At 43.2% G+C, this 22776-nt stretch overlaps 1 protein-coding gene across 1 annotated transcript; it reads left to right on the plus strand.

The window, feature by feature from the left end:
- The first annotated feature begins 2021 nt into the window (after positions 1–2021).
- Positions 2022–16504, plus strand: LOC119167994 (uncharacterized). Its single transcript, XM_075884671.1, has 5 exons — positions 2022–2172; positions 7325–7461; positions 7524–7591; positions 10816–10902; positions 15753–16504. Exons 1-5 carry the CDS (start codon positions 2071–2073, stop codon positions 15914–15916), a joined length of 558 nt encoding a protein of 185 aa, XP_075740786.1. The 5' UTR covers positions 2022–2070; the 3' UTR covers positions 15917–16504.
- Positions 16505–22776: the final 6272 nt, after the last annotated feature.

Consider the following 22776-nt stretch of genomic DNA (forward strand, 5'->3'; position numbering starts at 1 on the left):
TATTATACTCCCAAGGTTCGGCTCCGTGGTTACTACCTGTCCTAAGTAGACTTACTTCTTTACAACTTCCAGTGTCTGTCCCGCTATCGTAAAGTGCTCTTTTTTGCCGAGGCTGTTGCACATTACTGCAGTTTTGTGTGTATTATTTTCACACTTACGTTTTTCGTGTCCGTGTCCAGTTCAGTAATTATGAGTTGCAATGCGTGCCCTGAGTTACTCGTCAACGCGATGTCATCAGTGAGTCGTATTTCACAAACATACTTTCTATCAACTCTTATCCCAAACTATTCCCAATCTAGGGCCCTGAAGGCCTCCCGTAAACAAGCGGTGAAGAGCATTTGAGAGATGGTGTCTCCCTGCCTCAAACTACTCTTAATTGGGATCTTGTTACTTCCTTTATAGAGAGCTATAGTGGCTGTTGATCCAATGTAGATTTCTTTCAGTATGTTCATGCTGGTTCTTTAATGCTGTGATTTCATAGTGTCTCCATTATTTCGGATGTCTCGACTGAGTCAAACGCCTCCTAGTAATCTATGAGATTTATATATAGGGGTTGGTTGCGTTCCGCGTATTTCTCTATCACCTAATTTATAATATAAATATTGTCAATTGTGGAGCAGATTCTACGTATTTCTGTTTGTTCCTTGGGTTGTTTGAACTCTAATGCCGTCTTACTTATATTAGCTAATATTTTTGTGAGTACTTTGTAGAGAACGGACATTAAGCTGGTCGGCCTGTTTTTTTTCCAAGTCGTTGACGTCTCCTTTCTTATGAATTATATAGGGTTGGAGTCCTTCCAAGAATCTGGTACCCTTCCAGTGAAGAAACACGTCGTATATAAGGTGGCAAGGGTTTTTAACACAATTTTTCCGCCATCTTTCAGCAGATCCGTTGTTATCTTCACCAGTGGCATTGCCTCTTTGCATTACTTCTAGGGCTATTTTTACTTCCGCTGCTGTTACTGGCAGGATGTCCAAATCATATGTGATATTATTGCTTATTATGATGTCATCCTGGTTATTTCGGTTTCCGTACAGCTCTCTATAGAACTCCTCCGCCGCCAAAATCATATTGTTTGTTGCATTGTCTTCCTTGACTTTGAATGCATGCATCCGATTTTTGCCTATGCACAAGTTTGCCTTCGGAAATTCTAGGATTCGGGCGCTTTTACAGCCTTCTCGATTCTCCCCGTGTTATGCCTTCTGATGTCTGCTACATTGCGCCTATTGATAAACTTTGAAAGCTAAACCAGCTGAAGTTTATCAGTAGCATTTAAGGCTTTTATAATTTGTCGTCTCTTAGTGAAAATTTTCGTCTGCTGAGATAGTTTGCCAGTGTCAAGCCTAGTGACTGTAGCTCCAATTAGAGCACTGTACGGGCCCGGGCCAGGCAGGGCTTGAGCCCATAAACTTCCGGCTCGGGTCCGGCCCGTATTAGGCCCGGGTCTCGAATACAGGGTGTTTTATTGAAGGTATTCAATATTTGAAAAAATACCGAGAGGTGGAATTCACGTGTTACCAGTAGAGATGTCTTTACGGTGGTATTTTGCATATTAAGATGCGTGTAAACGTTATGAATGGCCGTAATTATGGAACTTAGAAATGATTTTTTTTTAATCAGTGGACGTAAGCAGTCAAGTGGAATGGCCAATTGCAAGTTCTTCCTCTGAATAAGTTAAAACTACTTCAAAAATTTTGAAAGCCGGCTACTGGTAATCACCGCACAGCGATGAAATGGAGATATTAAGGAAATATAAAGGACATTTGCTGTCATTACGTCATTCTGCTTAATTCCAATGCAGTTCAGTATCTTTACGAAGTACGAAAGGGACAACTTTCGTACTTCGTATGAGAAGTTCATGTAGCCCGAGTAGTTAAACGCATAAAAAGGATCGCTTCTGAAACGCCAAGCAACAAATGCAATTTCAAGAACAGCTGCTGTAGACATCTGTGAACATTATCAGCAACACCCGAGCATGTTGTACTTAAAATAGCCTATACTTTGCGCATTCAGGTGTCTTTATTATGCGTCCAAAACATACTCGTAACCAACAGTACTTCGACCAAGGTGATGCTGAAGCTGGCTCTTAAAATAATTATTTATACAGGTTGTTGGGTTGTGTTAGACGGTAATAATTGGCCCCATAGAAAGTGGACATGCAGCATAAAAGAGGTATGTTTGCTTTCTTGAAATTTCGAGAATTTTAAGGCACTCCCCTTTTTTTTCCAATTCAAGAGTGCTCGTTTGTTCCCAAAATACTTTTCCTTGATACTTGTGCTCTGTAGTGATGAGCTCAGTTACCATTTATCTCATGAAAGGAGCTGTGGACTTGCATGCCCCCTCAAATGGCAGATATTACAATAAGGCAGGTTGGTTCATGTGCTAATCAATGGCGCTGTGTCGTGCCACTTCTAGAGCTAGATAAGCATGCTGAACCGGTACTGGTGTGTGCATTGCCGCAGCCCCTTTTTGTTTACCATGTCCTGTCAGTCGCAATGACAGGGCTTGAGCATCCATATGCTTGTAAGTTCCCTTACCGGTTTCCGGGGCAGCTGCACAGGAAGCGCGCAGCAGCGAATGCGGTAGCAGCAAATTGGATTGGTATCCCCTTCAGATACAATGTGTACAATTGTACACAAACTTTGGAGGGGCACGAAGCACCGCGTGTTTCTTCAAACACAATCTGCACATTCATCGTTCGTACAGACTTCTCAAGTTGATAAATGACGGTCAGTAAACCTGTTTGTGCTGCATATTGATGCAGAGCATCACTTGTTGAAGACACTACCATGTTTCCTGGTCAATGAGTGGAGTAGATGTAGATGTAGATGTAGATCCTAAACACATGGCTCACACCCACCCTGGGGGATTGGCCAAGAATCGGGTAGCTTACCACAAAAAAACGAATGTATATAGTTAAATACAGGTGAAAAGAAAATTGCCAGAAATGTTTTTTTATATTTTTTGAGAAATATGTTTTTGTAAATTATTTTGATGAATTAGTTCCTACCAACTGAGCAATTATTTATTGATATCGAAGAAAAGTTTTTAATATCCTACATGGATTAACTGAAAATCTTTTGGTATTGAGCTTTTTAAGTAAATCTTTTTGACTGTACAATGAATTCTTGCACGGCCGCGCACACTTTCCCGGTGCCGTGCCTTACGGTATGTGCACCTAAGGATAGTAAATTTGACGTTGTCAAAGCTAAGCCAAAGATTCGTTATGGTATTTCTAGTGATACCTTTTAATGTTGAAAACTTTCTACAAGAGATGAAACAGCGCTTTACAGTTTCCTCTTCTCCACAAAATGAACCAAGTGGAGAGAGAGTTAGGCCTGCTCTAAACGAATAAAAATTTAATGAATACTACAGCGTAATCAACTGATTAAAACTTCCAGGCATCAGTTTTGACATGAGGAAGTTTTCCAGAGTGTCAATAGATGGTTGAAATCCGGGGAATTTTTGAAAGATCGTGTAGAGAATTCTCGCATCACCATTTGTCTCCGAAATCTAGAAGCTACTATAAAGGCTGTTGTAGGGGTAATATTGATAGCTGGTCTGTCTAACGCCGCTTTCGCTAGTGAGTCAGCTGTTTCATTTGAAGTTATGCCTCTATGCCCCGGCACCCATACTAATCGCACCTGGATTAAAAGATTCGGTACTAGGGAGTTGAATTCGCCTAATGTTTTTGAATCACCGGATGCCGCGAGTGCACTGCAGACCAACACGGAGTCTGATATTATTATGGCGGAATTCATTGATGTTGGCAGTTTTCGAAGGGCTAGTATTACGGCTAAAAATTCTCTAATAAAGAAAGGTGTGAAATCTGGAATTTGGAGGACCAACAAGAAGACTTCTTTTTCTTTGATCTAAATGGATGCAATGAAAAATAAACTGTTCATGCATTTTCGGCTTAATTTTTTATTATTCCTAGATTTTTTATACAAGTATTGAAGCTGAATATTTACAAGATAGATATTTAATTATGTCTAGTCACATAGTATGCAGAAACTAACACAAAAGAACGCATTCCTTCATTTTTTTCTTGAAATACTGAAAACCTTGGAATCATAATATGCGAATTGGACGCATTTGCAGGCTGTGCTTTGTTATTTGCGCCTGAAGGGGTAATACGAAGTAAGACCTGTTGCACTCAAGCGTGCACCCAAGCGAAGTGACAGTTGTGCTGTCAGTCTTTTCAGCAAACCTGAGTGATCAGAGCACAACAGGTATAAAAGGTGTGAGTCCTTTTTAGGGGCGAAGCTCCATAAAACGTGGGTCTGTCCATCCCGTGTATGTATGTAGTAGTACGCGGCCAACATTGGCACATACCCGCTCTAGAGCGGGTATGTGCCACAGAGGATGCGAGATGGGAGATGGCGGTACTTGGAGTGTTCACTAGAGAAACGCACGAACCAACGGGTGGATAAACGCGCGGACGTACTGACGGATGAACGTACAGACAGACATACAGTAGGATGGACGGACTGACGGACGAACGCATGAATAGACGCACGGATGGTCGCGTGGACGGACGGAAGCAAGAACTAATGAACGGACGGATGGACGGAAGCACGAACGGGCTGATGGACGCTTCACCTCACTCATCATCATTCACTGCGCGGATATGCTGTGTTTTTTTATCCTTGGCAAGTTGAGAAGCGTGACTGCAAGATCGGGGTATGATGCTACAACAGAAACGACGCATCCCGCCTTTTTGAAACCCCTATGAGGCTATCTCACTGCAGAAGACAACCAGTCCCTTTGGTCTTCGCTGGAGCCGCGCTCGCTCGCAGTACTCACATCCTTCATTGGTAAAGAAACAGACACTGCTGCGGGAGGCTGTGAACGCACTGTACATTTATTGGGGACCAGATGGATCAGATGCCTGGAAAGACCGAATATTTCTTATCACAACATTTACAGCCACTTAGCGGTAAACACGGCAATGTTGACCACTTAGTTGGGCATCAGTTTTAGGCAGGGGTTCACGACGCAAAATGAAAAAAATATCGCACAAAGTATGCAAGGTTGTAGTTCACATCTCCACTCTAATGATTATGAACAGTTTGGTAGATCGTCGCGGAAGATAGCAGATTGTCACGGCTGAAGATGACCGGTTTTGTGTCGCAGAAATTAGTTTCAGACACGTAAGAGCAAGCCAAATTTCAATAGCGTAAAGAAGGGGGTGAAGGAAAGGCAACATGGAAGTCATGCAGTAGATAAATGTCCAATGAACCGAAGGGGGCGACAGTCATTGCATAGTCTCAGTCACATACAGTAAAGCCTCAGTGGTACAAATTTCGCGGCGCTGCGAAAATTATTCGTGTCATTCAAGATTGGTACCATCTGAAAACGTAACAAATCAGTATAAGACAACAAAAAAGTCGCGCATGTTTTCGTTCATTTTGTTTTCAGTGCCGCAGCATCACCATGAACAGCTGTGAAAGATTGCCAGTAAAGTTTACAGAAGTCAACGACCATACTTGTTCTGGTAAATATAGCGTGCTTGTGCATAAGCATATGCCAACGACCCATGAAAGCTAGTAGCGCCTTCCTTATCTGATAACACATTTCTGCAACCAAAATATGGCGGAAAAAGCGACGTATATGGAGCGTTGCGCACAATATAAAGACCAAAAGATTTAAAACCACTGTTCTTCGCTATTCTGTTATCGCGATGGTGCTGAGAATCTTTTTGGGGATGCTTATTTAAAATCCGACTCTCTCATACCCACAAAAATTAGCCACTCAGCACGTCCCATACAATCGTGCATGTTCACGTTCCGAGGGAGACGGTGATTTGGGGGTCAGCCTCATGCACTAAGTAGCTCGAAGTCGCTGGTTCGATGCTGTGCTGTGAAAGTTTTGCTTCTTGTTTTTTTCTTTACAATATCTGTTAGTAAATACTTTAAAACGTCATATTTATGAAAGAAATACGTCGAGCAGCCGTGGTTGACCCCGGCATAAAACACTTTCTTGTTGAAAAACAGCATCTCTGGAGTGAAGGTGGTGGCATAAAGAGAGAAAGAGGGGTAGACGAAACTTCGTGTTTTGCAGCAATGAAGACACGCACACAATTACTATAAAAGCCTCACCGAAGCCCCTTCTCCTCACACAGTGGCCAGACATTGAGCCTTGCATGGGCCACCGGCAATGTGGACTGCCCTGCGATTGTCACTTCGGTACTCGCTCGGTAGCATAGCCTGACATTCCTCGCGGCTTTGTTAATTTCAAATGTAGGGTAAATGGTGTTGGTTTTATGATGTTCGAAGTTGTAGGAGTCAGCCAGATAATGTGAGCGAGGTTAGCGCATGGCGCCCCGGACTCCTCGCATAAAGGTGCAGAAGTATTCAGGTAGACTCCATGATTGATGGCGCTCAAACGAAGCACTACCATCGGGAATAGCACAGCAAAAGCGGAAAGGCGTGGCGTCGGTGGCACACCATCGTTGGAAAAGCTTGCTTTATTTCCAAACGATTCAGATAATCGGTGACAATCACCATCGCATATTTTTCAAGCATGACAGGCGTGAAATATTGAAGTAAATTCATCCTGACTTGTAAAAAAAAGGCCAGAGTTAACGTCACCCAGCTGAACAGCTCAATATTCCGGGATGATTAGCCCTCAATGGCTGCAGAGTTAAATTGTACAAAAGAAAAAGATGCTCTGGATTGAAAACTGCGTCCATAGGACACATCATTCTTCAAAAGAAAGAGGCGAAGTGTGTGGTTCTATTGCGGCCTGATGAAGAGACCATTCATAGATTATACAGGATTGAAAGTCGGCAATCTTTATATAAACAAGTCCGTATTGACCACTGGACAAGTTGCGGAGAAGACGTTCATGAAAGTATGTTGTCAACTAAGATGGTGAAAAAGCCACTTTGTGTCCTGTAGTGATTCTCATAATTTGTCCAATAAAATACATTTTTTCTGAACTTCCTACTTCATATTGTTGCTTCCCGGAAGGTGTTGCAGCAAAGATCGTGAACAGCAGGCAAGCGGTTGCTAAGGATTCAAAAGCTTCTGCTTTCAATGATTGGGGCAACCTCTTTTATAATCAGAATGAAGTAAAATCAATTTGATTAGTGCTTCAATTCACTCCGATACGAACAGGAGTTGGCTAGCGCAGGCTAATGTGCTGCACAAGCTACGCTATCACATTGCATAGAATCGACCAACCAAGTAGCTTCAATTTAGACGAACTTCGGGTTAGGCACACATATTATAATTCTTATAAAATACCGCACCGTAGAGCCACCTGTAGAGCGCAAAACTCCGTGACTGTGGTTTTCATGTTACCTGCTTTTCTGTTGCAGTTTTTTTCTACATCCGAGCCAATATGGACACACACTACTACAGGAAAGACCAACCTAAGGTGTTTAGTGGACCAGGTTAATGAAATTAAGCAGAAATTCATTATCTACACACGATCGTGTTACAACAAGGAATATAAGTAAGGTTCTATAGGTGTGCGAGATAAAATGTGAATATCAATATGAACTTCTGCATTTACAGGGTGTCTCGAATATTGTACGGAATCTTCTATGAGCACCGAAGGAAACACATGGACGTTAAACCTGAAGGTCTGTGTCTAATGTCTTTACTCTTCACTTCCATTATCTAACTTCCTATATCTGGTTGAATTCATTCGTTTTTAAATGCTAATGCATTTCTTACTCGGGATATGTCAGACGTCCGTCCAAATTCATCCACCGGCCTTTACCATAGCAACAGCTGCGGGCGCGCGCGTCCCTAGCAACCGGAGCACCCACCATATCACGCTACGGCGCCGGCAGCTGTCAGCAACAGCTGCGGGCCCACGCGCTTATTTTAACAGTCCACGCTAGCTACCAGAGCTGGAAACGCATACCGGCTTCTCGCTACAGAAAAACGTCGCGGCGGTTAAATGCGCTAGTGGCTGCATGGTGTAAATGAAAAAACAAAACATTTTTCAAATGCTTCGTTCTCACCTGCGAAGCGCCTTTATGGACATCACGCAATGCATTCGCATTTCCTCACGATTCCCTTCGGGGAGGTGGGGTCATTTTTTTATAGTAGCGTAATATTTGCAACCAAGTTTATTGCATGAATTGTAACTCTACAGTCCACATACGACGTTTGCCGAAACTGCAATACGTACTGCAGTGTTTCCGCACCTGTGTTTCACTGTGTCATTGGTGCTAGACAGCTGTGTGTGTGTGTCCGCATCTGTGCGTCTGTATATAAACACAGCAAACTTGCATGTGCGCGCGCGCGCGCGTGTGTGTGTGTGTGTGTGCACGCGCGCACGCGCGCGATATTAGTTTGCTGTTTAATGTAGGCACTCTAGGCAAGCTGTTCGATGACATTAGTTATTGTACAATCCATTATTATGCGTATTGTTACTTAAACAGATGGCGATATGAACAAGCTCAGTTTCGATAACGTGAGCTTTAAATTGTCTTCTTTCAATCACAAACACGCAAATCTCTCTACCAAAGTACTTACGCCTTAAACCCTATGATTCGAAGACCACTGATGTGAACGCTATTATAGAAAAAGTTAAGGTGCATCTCACTATGCTGTCTTCACATATGTTCTTTACTCCTCAGACAGACCCAATTGATGCAAATACTTAAGGGTGCTATGAAGGAACTATTGCTCCTTACACTTGGGGAGCGACTTCGCATCGCGCGCGGTGATGGGATCTAAGAGCACTGTATGCGCAAACTGACTTAACAAAGAACTTTACCAATCAACTTTCTGCCATGGTCATGAACAGCCATTTACTGGTTGTTCAGACGTTCAGTACTGCGAGTCTTGATGTGATAAATGAATGTCACAACAGCTGACGTTTTTTGACTGGTTCAAAATGAGCGTCAATGTTTAAAACTGGGTCACCACTTGCAAACCGTGGAAGCGGCTGAAACTACCATAAACACTCCCTTGATGTGCTGTAGAGGCCATCACCAATCGTAAGATAAATTTATGAGACCAATACGACCAGGTGGCAATATATTTCCGAGCCATTAATCACAATAATTGCTACTACTCTTTGCTTAATCTTTCTAATCTTTCTTTTTTAATTTGTCGGCCATAATACATCCAGTTACTCAACGATGCACTATTTGTTGGACGTCAACAGCTCCAGTAGCCACATCATTGCATAAAACAACGTCTCTGTGAAACTATTGTGCATATACCTATTCTGCCAGTTGCCAAGCATGCTACAGCGACAGGTGATGGCTCGTAATGCTGTCACGATCTCATCACGCCAAACGCAATATCTTCCACATCAAGCGCAGTGAGTGACTTCACCACCGAGGAGTGACAGTATGGGCTCTTTATTGGCGCAAAAGTCTCTTTCTCAACAGACAGCGTTTGTGTCCCCGTTTTCTTCTATCATCCGTGTTTCGTTGGGACTGGCCCTCCCGGCCACTTTCCAACTCGCACTATTCAGTACCCGCTGACATCTCAAAAAGTTCGTGTACTTCTACGATCCTGAGCACCACGTTTTATGTCATGCCACAGCAGAAAATTCATGGAACAATTTGCCAAACAAACTTCTATGCACTTCCGTCCATTTATGTCGACCAATGCACGCTGAACTTGAAAAGGAATTCGCGTTATGCTCAAGAAAATAACAGGGACAATTTAGTGACTCTCCACACGTTTAGGAATTTGAAAGAGATTGTGTGAATTTCTGTAGAATTCGGAAATTTGGTCAAACTTTGCGATATTTTTTTTGTTTTGAAGAGCGATATCAGTTATATACAGTCGTGAGCAAGCTTTACGCAAATGCTAAGCAGCGTGTTCTGCAACTTCTGAAGGGCGGTGCTGCATGTACGGTGGTTGGAAAGAAATATTGCTTCGGCCACCACTATACTGTTCTCCGGGTTATATTCTCGAACTCTCATAGCAAATATAAGGGGTGGCCTTTACGTTACATAAGCACCAATCAGCTCTGCGGCGGATTGACTAGCGTCGTGTAACTCTGGATTCTCTTGGCAACACGTTATTCTTGCATGTCACATACAATTCAAGCATACCAAAGTATTTTCTGGGCAACAATGACTGGGGCTTTGTTGCTGGATAGTAGTTATAGCGCGAGAACAAAACAACGACACAAAGCCAAGAAGGACACGAAAAACACGAGCGCTCGTGTCTTTTGTGTCCTTCTTGTCTCTGTGTCGTCGTTTTGTTCTCGCGCTATAACTATCGTCTTGCCATACCAACTAGCCCAAGCTGCCACACTTTGTGGCTGGAATGCGCCAAATCAGTCCAGGTCACGCGTCAGAGCATTCGTATTAATCTTGCCACCGACTGTACACCTGTCACGAATAAAGAATTCGAAACATAGGCTCTCATTGGTACATTCGCGTCTGTACACTATGCTGTGTTTCTGCAATATAAGCAGCGAAGGCAACAGATTGAAATTTCGCAATGGGGCAAATGTGACAGACGTAGCAGTAACATTACAACTCAGTATATTTTCAGAATAACCAGGCGCCTTGATTTCATTTGTGTGAATGCTATAGGGCTGTGTAAGTGTTTAAAGCTTTTGTTTTAGGATCACGTGCAGATTACATGTCTCTCAGTTTAGTTTAAAGTTGATGGGTGCACCAGCGTTATCGCAAAAAAAGGTTCGTAAGTCATGTATAAAGCCGCAGTTCTCCTATCAATTACGCCATAGCATACGCAGGATACATCTTCAAATATTTAGCTACTTTAACTGACAAAACCGGCCTGTTCTTCTAGGTTTACCACAAGTTGCAAATATTCTACATACTGTCTTTTGATAACGCACTATCTATTGTTTCATTTGCAGGCAAGGGTGTCCGCTTCCAAGAGGATCTGCTCTATGTGAGCGGTGATAGAAGCTGTGCAGTGATTATGGTCACAACCGATGTTGCCGGTATGCTGCTGTGTTTTATCACAATATCTCAACAAGATAGCTGCTGCCCCAAAATGATTCTAGGCTCAATGTCGTCATCATAACTAAGCAATCCATCCGAATTTTATTTATCCCATATTTTAGAGGCCTAAAACTGTAGATGTATAGAAAACAATTTTGACAGCTAAATAGCGTTCCGCATATTTATGTCACTTTCACTAGAGATTGTGCGGTGACTTAGGGCTTCTAATTAAAAATGCAGCGCCGCAGTTTCAGGTGTCTTCTCGTACGAATTATGAATTTCCGTAAATGCTTCTACGCAAGGAATCCTTATGACAGAACAGAATCGTTTTACGTGCTACACTATATACGCTTAACTAGCCCCACCGCGGTGGTCTAGTGACTCAGGTATACTCGGCTGCTAATACTCAAGTCGCGGGATCGAATCCCGGCTGCGGCGGCTGCATTTTCGATGGAGGCGCAAATGCTGTAGGCCCGTGTGCTCAGATTTGGGTGCACGTTAAAGAACCCCATGTAGTCAAAACTTCCGGAGCCCTCTAGTACGGTGTCTCTCATGATCATATGGTGGTTTAGAGGCGTTAAAGCTCACATTTCAATCATCAACTACGCCTAAGTAGGACGTTCAAGTTTTGAGATGACACGTATCGTCAGTTTTTGCCGTTTGCGTGATCGTTAGTTCAATCGCGCCAAGTACAGCCGCATAGCGGACATGTCGTGTGATGATAAACCTTCACTACCTCCCACTGCACTGTCTGCATTCTTGCGAAGTTGACACTGCGCGTGCACGAGAAATCTCTGCGAGTTCATATCTCCGTAGTTTCTCATGACGTATTGACTCTGACGCATTACGCTTGATGGATCCACGAATCCTCTAACATTTTCCTGCGTCTATCACATGAGCATAACTGCTACCATAAAATACCATTCTATTATTCAAGAATACTCTCTTACCTAATGAACGACAGTGTCCAACAATGTTGCGGCTTTTAATGCAACGCTGCTTTTTATTTTCAACAACCCATGTGTCTCGGAAGAGCGTTACTGAAAGCTGCTCTGTGCTGAATTATCAGCTATCAAATGAGGCGATTGTCATTCTTCATCAACGAACGCAATGCTTATCAGTCTAAAATGCAAATAGAAAGCTAGTTGCAGTCAATATCTGATAAGAACCAACAAACGTGCTCTGCTTCAGCTGCAGAAAAAGAGTAAATGAATTGTCAGTGGTTATGTCCCACCATTGTGCTATCAATTATGAAGTATTTTTTTATGACGGTCTTTCCAGGTAGATATTTGTCCGAATAAAATGCTAAAGAAAGCGAAGTTGTTCCTTGAGCATTGAGGTGCCCGTTGAAGTTTAACAGGAGCTCGGCGTGAAACGTGATTCCGCCGTCATTTATGAGGCCCGCCTTTATTGAATATTGGCTATGGCTAATATCACCGCACAGTTTATGTTCCTTGTTCTAGAAAAAATAACAGTGATGCCGTAGCATTCAGGGAAACATTTCTCGGAATAAGCGAGGAGCTCATTAGCAAGGATATAGCTGAAGGTCATACTTCGACTGCATTGAAAATAATTAGACAATCGTCAAAAATGCGATTATGATAACAGTATCAGGAGGTGCTGTTTGTTACTGTAAAAGGCAAGCCAATGCGTCGATTTATGTTCAGTGAATTTACCCTTGACGCAAATAGTGCAAATTTGCAAGGAAAAGATACAGCGTCCATAAATATCTACAGAAGCATTGATTGCGGAATTGTTATGTGGTATTTAACGTCCCAAAATGCACAATTATGAGAGATGCCGTAGTGGATGGCTCCACTAATTTTGACCACCAGGGGTTCTTTAATCTGTACCCATATGTGAGAAGACGGGTCTACAGCACTTTCGCCTCTATTGAAAATGCAGCTGCCGCAGCCAGGATTCAATCCCGCGACCTGTGGGTCAGGAGTACCCTAGCCACTGGATCACCATAGCGGGGCCATCTGCAATAGGATGATTTTCGTGTATGCGTATAAACATGTCAGGAATTAGGAGAGTGCTACGCAAGCCTAATTAAGTTTCTTTTCTTTTCTCTAGACGTTAATTCAGAAAGCGAACGCTTATATTTTTTACCTAGTATACTCATGTTTTTCACTCAACCGCTTGAAGGAAATATTCAATTCCAGTTAAAAAATCGCATAACAAGATTTAGGCGAATTTACCACAGCATTAAAGTATACTTGGAAGGCTTCACAGGCCATGTCATGGTACTGCAAGTCTTGCAGAGTAAATCCTTTGAATTTAGAATTTCGTACATAACAGGAGGACCAGCACATTTTAAGAAGACTTTTATAATTTCTTTATGAGTAATTTTTCATATATAAAATTGCATATCACCTTTAGAGAGAGAAACGAGAAAAAAGGAAAGCAGGAAGGTAAACCAGATGCTAGTATCCGGTATGCAACTCTACAATTGTGTTGGGGAATAGAGGGTTGAAACAGAAAGAGAGAGTTAAAAAATAAAAAAAGAGAAAAACACCAACACACACGCACACACAAAATCAGTCCACTCAGAGGCGTTCCGACAGGCCAGTAGTTCGCAAGAAGCTCAGTAGCGCTTGCACGGCTTTCTTCTGTGACGATGAGTCATTACGATGGCGCAGTATACTTTCTTCTGACAGCGGCTGCTCATCTAACCTGTTTAGTGTATTAGAAAAGTGTTGTCTTTCCAGGTCCTATTCCGGGCAGTCACACAGGATATGTCGAATTGTTTCTTCATCTCCGCAGTATGCACAGTCAGCGGTGTCGACCATCCCTATGCGGAACGCGTACGCACGGGTAAACGTGACTACCAACCATAGTCTGCACAGAGCAGTAGCGTCACCTCGTCGAATTTTCGTTGAAGCTGTAAGCTTAACGTTGGATCAAGGGATCGTAATCTTGCATGCGTAAAGAGAGGCTCATTCCAAAGAGCGATGGAGCGTTGGCGGGCAAGCATGCGGAGCCTCCTAGCAGCGTCCATTCTTGAGAGAGGTATTGACTGGTTGTTGTCTTCTGTAGGGGCTGATTGGACAGCTTGATCAGCTCGTTTGTTACCGATCATTCAACAGTGGCTTGGCAACGACTGAAATATAACGTGGTGCCCTTTCTCTATTATATGGTGTAGCATTTCTGCTGTTTCAAATACCAACTGCTCGTGTGGACCACGGCGTAGATTTGACAGAATTGACTGCAGGGCCGCTTTGCAGTCGTAGAAAATTGTCCACCGTTGCGTGCTTTGGTCGGTAATGAAATGGAGCGCAGCGCGAAGTGCTGCAAGCTCTGCTGCCGTTGTTGTGGTTGCATGATATGTCCTGAATTTGATGGTTGTGGCGTGCGTTGGAATAACGACCACCACAGTTGAGCTGTCTGGCAGGACGGAGCCATCGGTGTAGACGTGGGTGCAGTCTTGGTACTTCTCGTACAGCAAAAATAAGGCGAGCTGCTTGAGGGCTGGTATTGAGAAATCTCGTTATTTTCAGGATGCCTGGTATTGTCAGGTTGACCACTGGCTGTTTGAGGCACCATTGAGGAATTGAAGGTCTCGCCGCAGGCGTAAAACCAGTTGGTAGGGAGTCACCATGTGTGGTTAATGTTCGACAAAAGGAAGTATGAGGTCTATGCGCTGGTAGAGAGGCTAGATGGTGATGGGGAGTCCGGCCCACTTGCCTTATGTGTGTCCTCAAAGCTTTAATTTCAATATGGGTCTGCACGAGGTGGTCTTTGGCTAAAGCTATAGTCGCCACTGTTGAGGCACCCTGAGGCAGACCTAGACATATTCGAAGCGCCTGTGCCTGAACGCTTTGTATCGTGCGTCGACTTCTTTTGCTGGCGTTTGATAATACAGACAGGCTGTATCGTAAAAAGCCAAGGAAAAGCTCCTGTACAGTCGTAACATAGCATTAGGCTGCATTCCCCAAGTCTTTCCAGCGAGAAACTAGAAAAGATGGCATATGCCTGTTAGTCGCTTTTTCAAATACGACAAATGAGGGCTCCATGATATGTCTCTGTCGACTATGACACCCAGAAATTTGTGAGATTGACTATATGGTGTATTTGGTCAATAATTGACACTCTGTAATTCGACATGGGTTTGCGCGTAAATGTCAGAAGAGCGCACTTTGCGGAGGAAATTTCCAGGTCTCGATTACGTAGATACAAAGCAATTGCAGTAGCAGCTCTCTGTATTCTCGCTCATAACTGCAGGCGAGTTGTCGCAGATGTCCAGATGCAGATCTGGTCAGCGTAAGTTGATAGATAAATATGGTTTGGTAGGTGCGTATGGAGAGCGATTAGTGTTATATTGAATAGCCATATCACCTGTAATTGCATTCTACAGCATTACAGGCAGAGTTCAAGTGATAAATCAGAGACCTCAGTGGCGCCGCTTTGAACTGATCTTCAATTGCTCGTCTGTACTCTCATACATAGCGTGGCAGAACCTCAGTGTCATGAGAATCAGTATCCTGTATACCTCTGTATAGCACAGGTGAAGTAGAAATAATGGTAGAATGATGTATGACCTCTTGCACTTTGTATATTGTTGTTTGGCTGCTATATCACCGTTTTGTGTAAATGCACCCTTGTTAACGTGTAGTGGCACAGTTTGTTCTTGACGGCGCACAAGCAGGATCATCATTTTATACTTCCAGCAGCTGAAGTACGTAACGTACAATTAGATGCAGCATATGCTGAATCAAGAGCAAATATGCCAACAGAAAGCATATAGCGCTATGTACCTCAAGTTGACTGATTCCAAGCGCCATAAAAGTGTTGTATGATAAAAGTAATGGGAGTGATTACATTGACAAAGACCCAATTTTTTTTACAGCTAAACACGTCACGTATGATCTTCGAGTTAAGAACTCTCACATTCGATCGCCGCCACAACCTAAATGCATCTACGTATACGAGAAGTTTGAGAGCCATGGACAAGTTTTGTATGACCCAAGTTGCCAAGGTATACTAGCAAAATCAGCAAATTCGAAGGTGTGAGAACCACAACATGATCGCTGTGAAAGTCCAGCAGTTGTTTCTGTGCATATAGAAATAATCACAAATGGTTTTATTACCAGTGTGCTATAAGAATGTGGAATTCTCTCTCTCAGCCTATCAAAACATTGTCATCTCTCACTGTCTTTAAAAAAAACACCTAGAGCTAATTTATCCAGCCAATAAGTAATGACAGCGTGTACTGTGTTCCTTTAGCACTTTTTTATTTTTCCTGTGTGATCACATAAAAACATTACCTAATTGCGTTGTTTCTCGTCATGGTTGCTTTCCCTGCATGTTGTCATTGTCAGAATCAACTTGTATTTCTTTAATTCAGTATTTGACAAATGAAAAAAAGACAGTTATATCTACTAACTTAATCTGCATAACGTTTCCCCCGTTTCTGTGTTTTTTATTTTGGTTTACCTAAATATTTTGACATTTTCGAGCATATTTCGCAGTTTGTATCTGATAACACTGCACAGAGGTTCTTGGTACGATTCCCTGACCTCGGGACCCTCTTCTGAATATCATTCATGCTGTAACAACGCTATTAAAAATAAACTTTGATATTATTTTAGTTAAGCTGAACTGGTTGCGGCCTGTCATGTGAAATGCCTTGGCATAAAAATGCGGAGACAAGTTCATGCTGTCTTGTCTTCTCTCTCGCGTGCCCGTGCTTGCACGCTTAATGTCAGCGTGAGCGAGAACACCTTAAATGTGGTTGTTCGGCCACGTTTTTCGTGCTCGCAATTTTTTTCTGTCCATTTTTGGACTCGCAAACAGTCAACATTAACCAAACAATGCTAATATGAAACCACCCAGGCCACATCCGTAAACGACATTCTTAACCGTAATCGAAGTTCCTCTAGTTTGTTGAATATGCTCGCAAAATATTCATAATTGAATACTACGGCTCAACTGTTTTTTGGCTATGTCTACGTGGTAGCATTGTTTGGTATTGTTGTCTCCAAATAAAGGGTTTACATAAAAAGACCTGTCATCGGGTGTACTGTCTTTTTTATAGTTTAAGAAGTGGAGGAGAATTTTCTGGATATATTGACCGCCATCTGTATTCGTATTCCTGACCACCTATTAAACGATATACCTTGATTAGTTTTATCGCTGAGATTGATTTATTAGTTCCAAACCACACTTTTAATTTTCAGAGTGCGTGCTTTGCTCATGTGTACAGCTTAACTCCCCTTAGACAGTAACACCCCTGTGTCGCCGAAGCATGGTGATACAGTGGGGCCAGTAAAACCAAGATAGGTCATCAAGACCTAGAACATTAAACTGTTTTGTCTAAGATACCCTAATGACGAAACGCGCACAAATTGTGGATTCTCTACTCTCCCTACCTGTAGCTCATTATATTGGAAGGAATTAGAACCGCGGTAGAAAAATATGAAGGGGGTTTCAAAGGCGGCACGGCGGTGACCTCAGAACTGTTTTATTACCTGCGTGTGCTACAGACAACTTCTGAAAGGTGCTGCTGCATGTATAGTAGTTGGGGGAAAGTATTGCTTAGGCCACCACTGTACTGTCCTTCATGGTATACTCTCGAACTCTAATTGCAGGTGGGAAAGGGGTGCCCTTTACGTGACGTATGCACCAATCAGCTCTGCAGCGGAGGGCGACGTGGTCTGTGTTCTCTTCAATGTTGCATATTCGGCATATGACCTGAGCTTAGTTCACAGATCTTGCTTGCTTGCTTACATTTTTTTAATGATGGGTTACAAGGTCTTCCAAACAGCGAAGAATTTTAGCGCAGAGTATCAGCCGGAAAAGAGAGATCTCAACTTGATTAGTGTGGCAATTGACCAACTGTTTTTGGGGCTTTATTTCGTATCGTCATCTTGCACCCATGCTTCACCTTCTGGACGAATAATTAATTTATTTATTTATTTATTTATTTATTGATATGTGGAGTTTAACGTCCGAAAACCACAATTTTGATTATGAGAGATGCCGTAGTGGAGGGCTTCAAAAATTTCGATTCCCTGGGGTCCTTTAACGTGCACCCAAATCTGAGCACACGTGCCTACAACATTTCCGCCTGCATCAAAAATGCAGCCAGCGCAGCCGGGATTCTATTCCGCGACCTGCGGGTCAGCAGCCGACTACCTTTGCCACTAGACCACCGCGGCAGGACACCTTCTGGCTGAGGCTGTCCAGTCTGTTTGGTGAAGAAAACAAGAAGCATGTTTATGCTGCTGATAGCTTCTTGGATTGTAAGATACTTTGTGGAAAACAGAAATGACCACATCTCTTTTTTTTATCAGAAACCATTGGTTGTCTGGCGACCTTCATCGAAAATTTTGCCTCTTCGAACGTTTGTGTCTCTGGTGCGCTAGTACCCAGGAACAATATTTCTCCGCCAACCATATCTAGTCGAGCACTTTCGTTATATTCATAAAAAGTCTCCTTATAAGCAAAACTTCATGGTTGAGGCAAAATATTGCTATGTAGAGAGTTGAAGTTGCAGTGGCACACGCCGTAGGCAAGCGCGACACAATCGGTGCTGAGCCCGAGACACTTCAACCTCTTCTATATATAGAAGCGTCCTGTAGTTGTCACTGGCACCAACACTTACCTAACAATATTTTAGGAGCGAAGCTCCTTAAGGCGTGGGCTGTGCGTCCCCTGCATATAGCCACCTCTCGTTCAGTTCTTGCAGTGTTCACTAGATGGCGGTACTTGTAGCTGACGGCATTAAGTATTACGCTAGCCACCGCCCGATCTAAAGGGTACAGCCATATCCATCCGTCCATCCGTCCATCCGTCCATCCGTCCGTCCGTCCATCCGTCCATTCATCCATCCATCCATCCATCCATCCATCCATCCGTCCGTCCGTCCGTCCGTCCGTCCAAAAGATGCAAGATGTTATAAACTAGACGGCGGTACGTGTAGTTGATTATGAAAGATGCGAGGTGTTATAAAATAGGAATGATGCCACATATGGCGCGTGTCATCGTTCGATATAGTGCGGCGACGTATGCTAGGGGGAGCGTTGCAATAAAATCGAGTGGGCAAAATGTACGGAGGATTCATGGTTTACCAGGTTTACCTCCGGAGCTTCGCCCACTCATCATCATTCACTTCGTGGATGTGGCGGCACTTTTTTTATATAGTATGCACAAATACCATACCTTAAATTAGGTAGCCCAGCCATGGTGGTCTAGCGGCTAAGGTACTCAGCTGTGGACCCGCAGGTCGCGGTATTGAATTCCGGTGGCGGTGGCGGCTGCATTTTTGATGGAGGCTAAAATGCTATAGGCCCGTGTGCTCAGATTTGGGTGCTCGAGCCCAAGGTGATCAAATTTATCGGAGCCCTCCATTATGGCGTGTCTCGAAACCATATAGTCGTTTTAGGACGTTCAACGTCACATAATGTCATCAAACTATTATGTGTACGAATGAACAGTTACAATAATTATAAAAAAATTGGTTCAGTTCTTCAAAAGATTTCGTGCTTTAAGTTCAGCTGTGGAATACGGTGCAGCAGATCTACACCACACTCTTCTTATTAGATGATCGTTGATAAGCTCTTGAGTAAGTAAGCAGTGAAAACACTGTGATGGTTTGCAAAAGTGTGTCACTGTTTCAGAATTGAGATATTACTATTTGATAAATGGCACGGTCGCTGCAGTTGAGGCCTTGCTTTTTCCAGTCTTGCGCAAGTGCGATTTTTATATGTGATGGAAGCGACAAAGTGCAGAGTGTTAATGCTTCGCGTTTGATAGTGTAACGAGATAGCGTGATTGTGCGTACGGCCTCTGATACGATTTCTAGGGTAGAACTCACTCAGTACAATAGTATCACATTGAGTGCAGAGTACTAGGCACAAACCTACAAACCTGTAAAGGCACCCTTTTTTGATTCAGAGGCTGACAATATTGGTGGTAAATTATGACAGAATCTTTCATAAATGATAGTTTGGAACCATCAGCTCTTTGAACAGCTTCCATGACGCGATGTCTGATGCCCCTCTGCGTCTCTGCCGCACACTATCGTGTGTTGACGTGCAATTTTGTCAGAACCGATGCCTCTATTGCACAAGCTTTACAGTGATTCGACCTCTTTTAGAAACACATACACGCACTGATTTAGTTTTTGTGAACAGAAACACGGGACAAATGTTAATTGCTTGATTGATATGTGGGGTTTAACGTCCCAAAACCACTATATGATTATGAGAAACGCCGTAGTGGAGGGCTCCGGAAATTTAGACCACCTGGGGTTCTTTAACGTGCACCCAAATCTGAGCACACAATGTTAATTGCTTGTAGTGAAGCAAAAGACAAGATGCCTTTTATGATTATTTTTATGCATTGAGATTTATCGCTCAAAGATAGCGTTCAACGCTCGGGGCAGGCTGCGCCGCCATATTTGAGAAGCTACGTGATTCGTCAATATTATTTCATTAAGATTGTGCGCAGGACACGAATAACCTAGTTTATTCTGGATCTAACACGGCCGGCACGGTACCACTAGACTGTTCAATGACGTATGAATTAAATATGACGCGCAGACAGTCGATGCTTTGTTCGCCGCTGTCAGTGCTCAGCGTATTGCATGCAGTCTCACTTCTCGTTTCCTGGGCCTAGCACAGAGTAATATAAAAGGTCAAGAGAGAACACTTCGACGGGCCCGTGCGGCGGATTTGGGTTTGCAGCGCACCAAACGGGTGTGGTGAAACTTTGCAGCCTCAGAAATGGCAGACCGCAAAAAAGACTGTCTCGAAGGTCATTCTGTAGTGACCAGGATTGTTATAAAGCCTCCGAGATTCTTTCTCCGTGTGGACTCATCTCTAGGGCCATACTTATTTTTTTTAACACGTTGTTTGCATGCATCAATGAGCTACGTGTAAGCTGCACCGCTACAGCGGTAAGCACACGATGTCAATGTGTAACTATGCACACAATTTAATTAAAACATGAGAATTGTTGAAGAAGCAAAGACTGTTATTTTCAAGTGATATTCTTGGTAAGCACATGCCCACTTTGTTAATGCATGACAAACGGAGCGACAAAAAGATGTTCATTGCACTGCGAGACCGAGACGCGAAAATACAGCTGTTATATCATGATTTCAAATTATACACAAGAAATAAGCCTATAGGCAACACTATAACAAGAACCGAAGCAGAATAAAACTGCAATATGCGCACACAACAATACAGTGCACAATGCGACACGGCAGTATCTGCCTCAGCACTTGACTCTGGCATGAACCGAAAAAACAAAAGAAAAATGTTGGCTACCTTTTCTTTCCCACCTACGCACTAATCTTCTCCTGCACACTTTACATCGCTCTTTCGCGAAAAACAGCCACAAGGAGTCGCCGCAGCAAAACCAAATCAATATTAGGTGTCATGCAAGTCGTTAACAAGGCAAGAGTGTTTCCTCAAAGGTTACCTCCTAGCTTTAGCTGACAAACATTTTGCTAGGTTCGTCATCATTATCATCATCATCAGCCTGACTACGTCCACTGCAGTACAAAGGCCTCTCCCATGTTTCACCAGTTAACCCGGTCCTGTGCTTGCTACTGCCAATTTATACCCGCAAACTTCTTAATCTCATCTGCCCACCTAACCTTTGGTCTCCCCCTAACTCGCTTGCCTTCTCTGGGAATCCAGTTAGTTACCCTTAATGACCGGCGGTTATCCTGTCTACGCGATACATGTCCGGCCTATGTCCATTTCTGCTTCTTGATTTCAGCTATGATATCCTTAACCCCCGTTTGATCCCTAATCCACTCTGCTCTCTTCTTGTCTCTTAAGGTTACACCCACCATTTTTCTTTCCATTGCTCGCTGCGTCGTCCTCAATTTAATCTGAGCCCTTTTTGTAAGTCTCCAGGGTTCTGCTCCGTAGCTATGTACCGGCAAGATACAGCTGTTATTTACCTTCCTCTTGAGGGATAGTGGTAATCTACCTGTCATAATTTGAGAGTGCTTGCCAAATGTGCTCCACCCCATTCTTATTCTTCTAGTTACTTCAATCTCGTAGTTCGACTCCGCGGTTATTACCTGCCCTAAGTAAACATAGTCTTTTACAACTGAAGTGCACTATTACCTATCTCGAAGCGCTGCTCTTTTCCGAGGTTGTTGTACATTACTTTTGTTTTGTGCAGATTATTATTAAGACCCACCTTTCTGCTCTCCTTGTCTAACTCCGTAATCATGAGTTGCAATTCGTCCCCTGAGTTACTCAACAATGCAATGTCATCGGCGAAGCGCAGGTTACTAAGGTACTCTCCATTAACTCTTATCTCTAACTGTTCCCATTCTAGGCTTCTGAAAACCTCCTGTAAGCACGCGGTGAATAGCAGTGGGGAGATTGTGTCCCCCTGCCTTACACCCTTCTTGATTGGTAGTCTGTTGCTTTCTTTATGAAGCACTATGGTAGCAGTTGATCCCCTGTAGATTTCATCCTGGATGTCTATATATACTTCATCGACGCCCTGATTCCGCAGTGTCTGCATGACGGCTGATATTTCTACTGAATCAAACGCCTTCTCGTAATCTATGAAGGCTACGTATAGTGTTTGGTTATATTCTGAGCATAGCTGCTAGATTCACCACTTCTCTTATTGCGCTCGTTCAAGCTTCAAGCAATTTGTGAACGCCACAGATAACGATACTGAGCATAGCTGCCCTTTTCACAAAATCTTACTCATGCAGTGAATTCGAATACATGTAGCAGCACAAAGAAAACCTGACAACGCGAGTGTTGACTCAATTTCTTTAGCCAAGAAAAAAAGTTTCACGCAAACGTGTTGCGAAGCATTCCAGACAGTTTTCTTTGGTGTGAAGCGGTCCACGAAAACAGTACGCGAAGTTAAAAGCACAAAAAAAG

The sequence above is a fragment of the Rhipicephalus microplus genome, unplaced genomic scaffold (assembly GCF_043290135.1).
Source record: "Rhipicephalus microplus isolate Deutch F79 unplaced genomic scaffold, USDA_Rmic scaffold_42, whole genome shotgun sequence".
NCBI classification, from domain to species: Eukaryota; Metazoa; Arthropoda; class Arachnida; order Ixodida; family Ixodidae; genus Rhipicephalus; species Rhipicephalus microplus.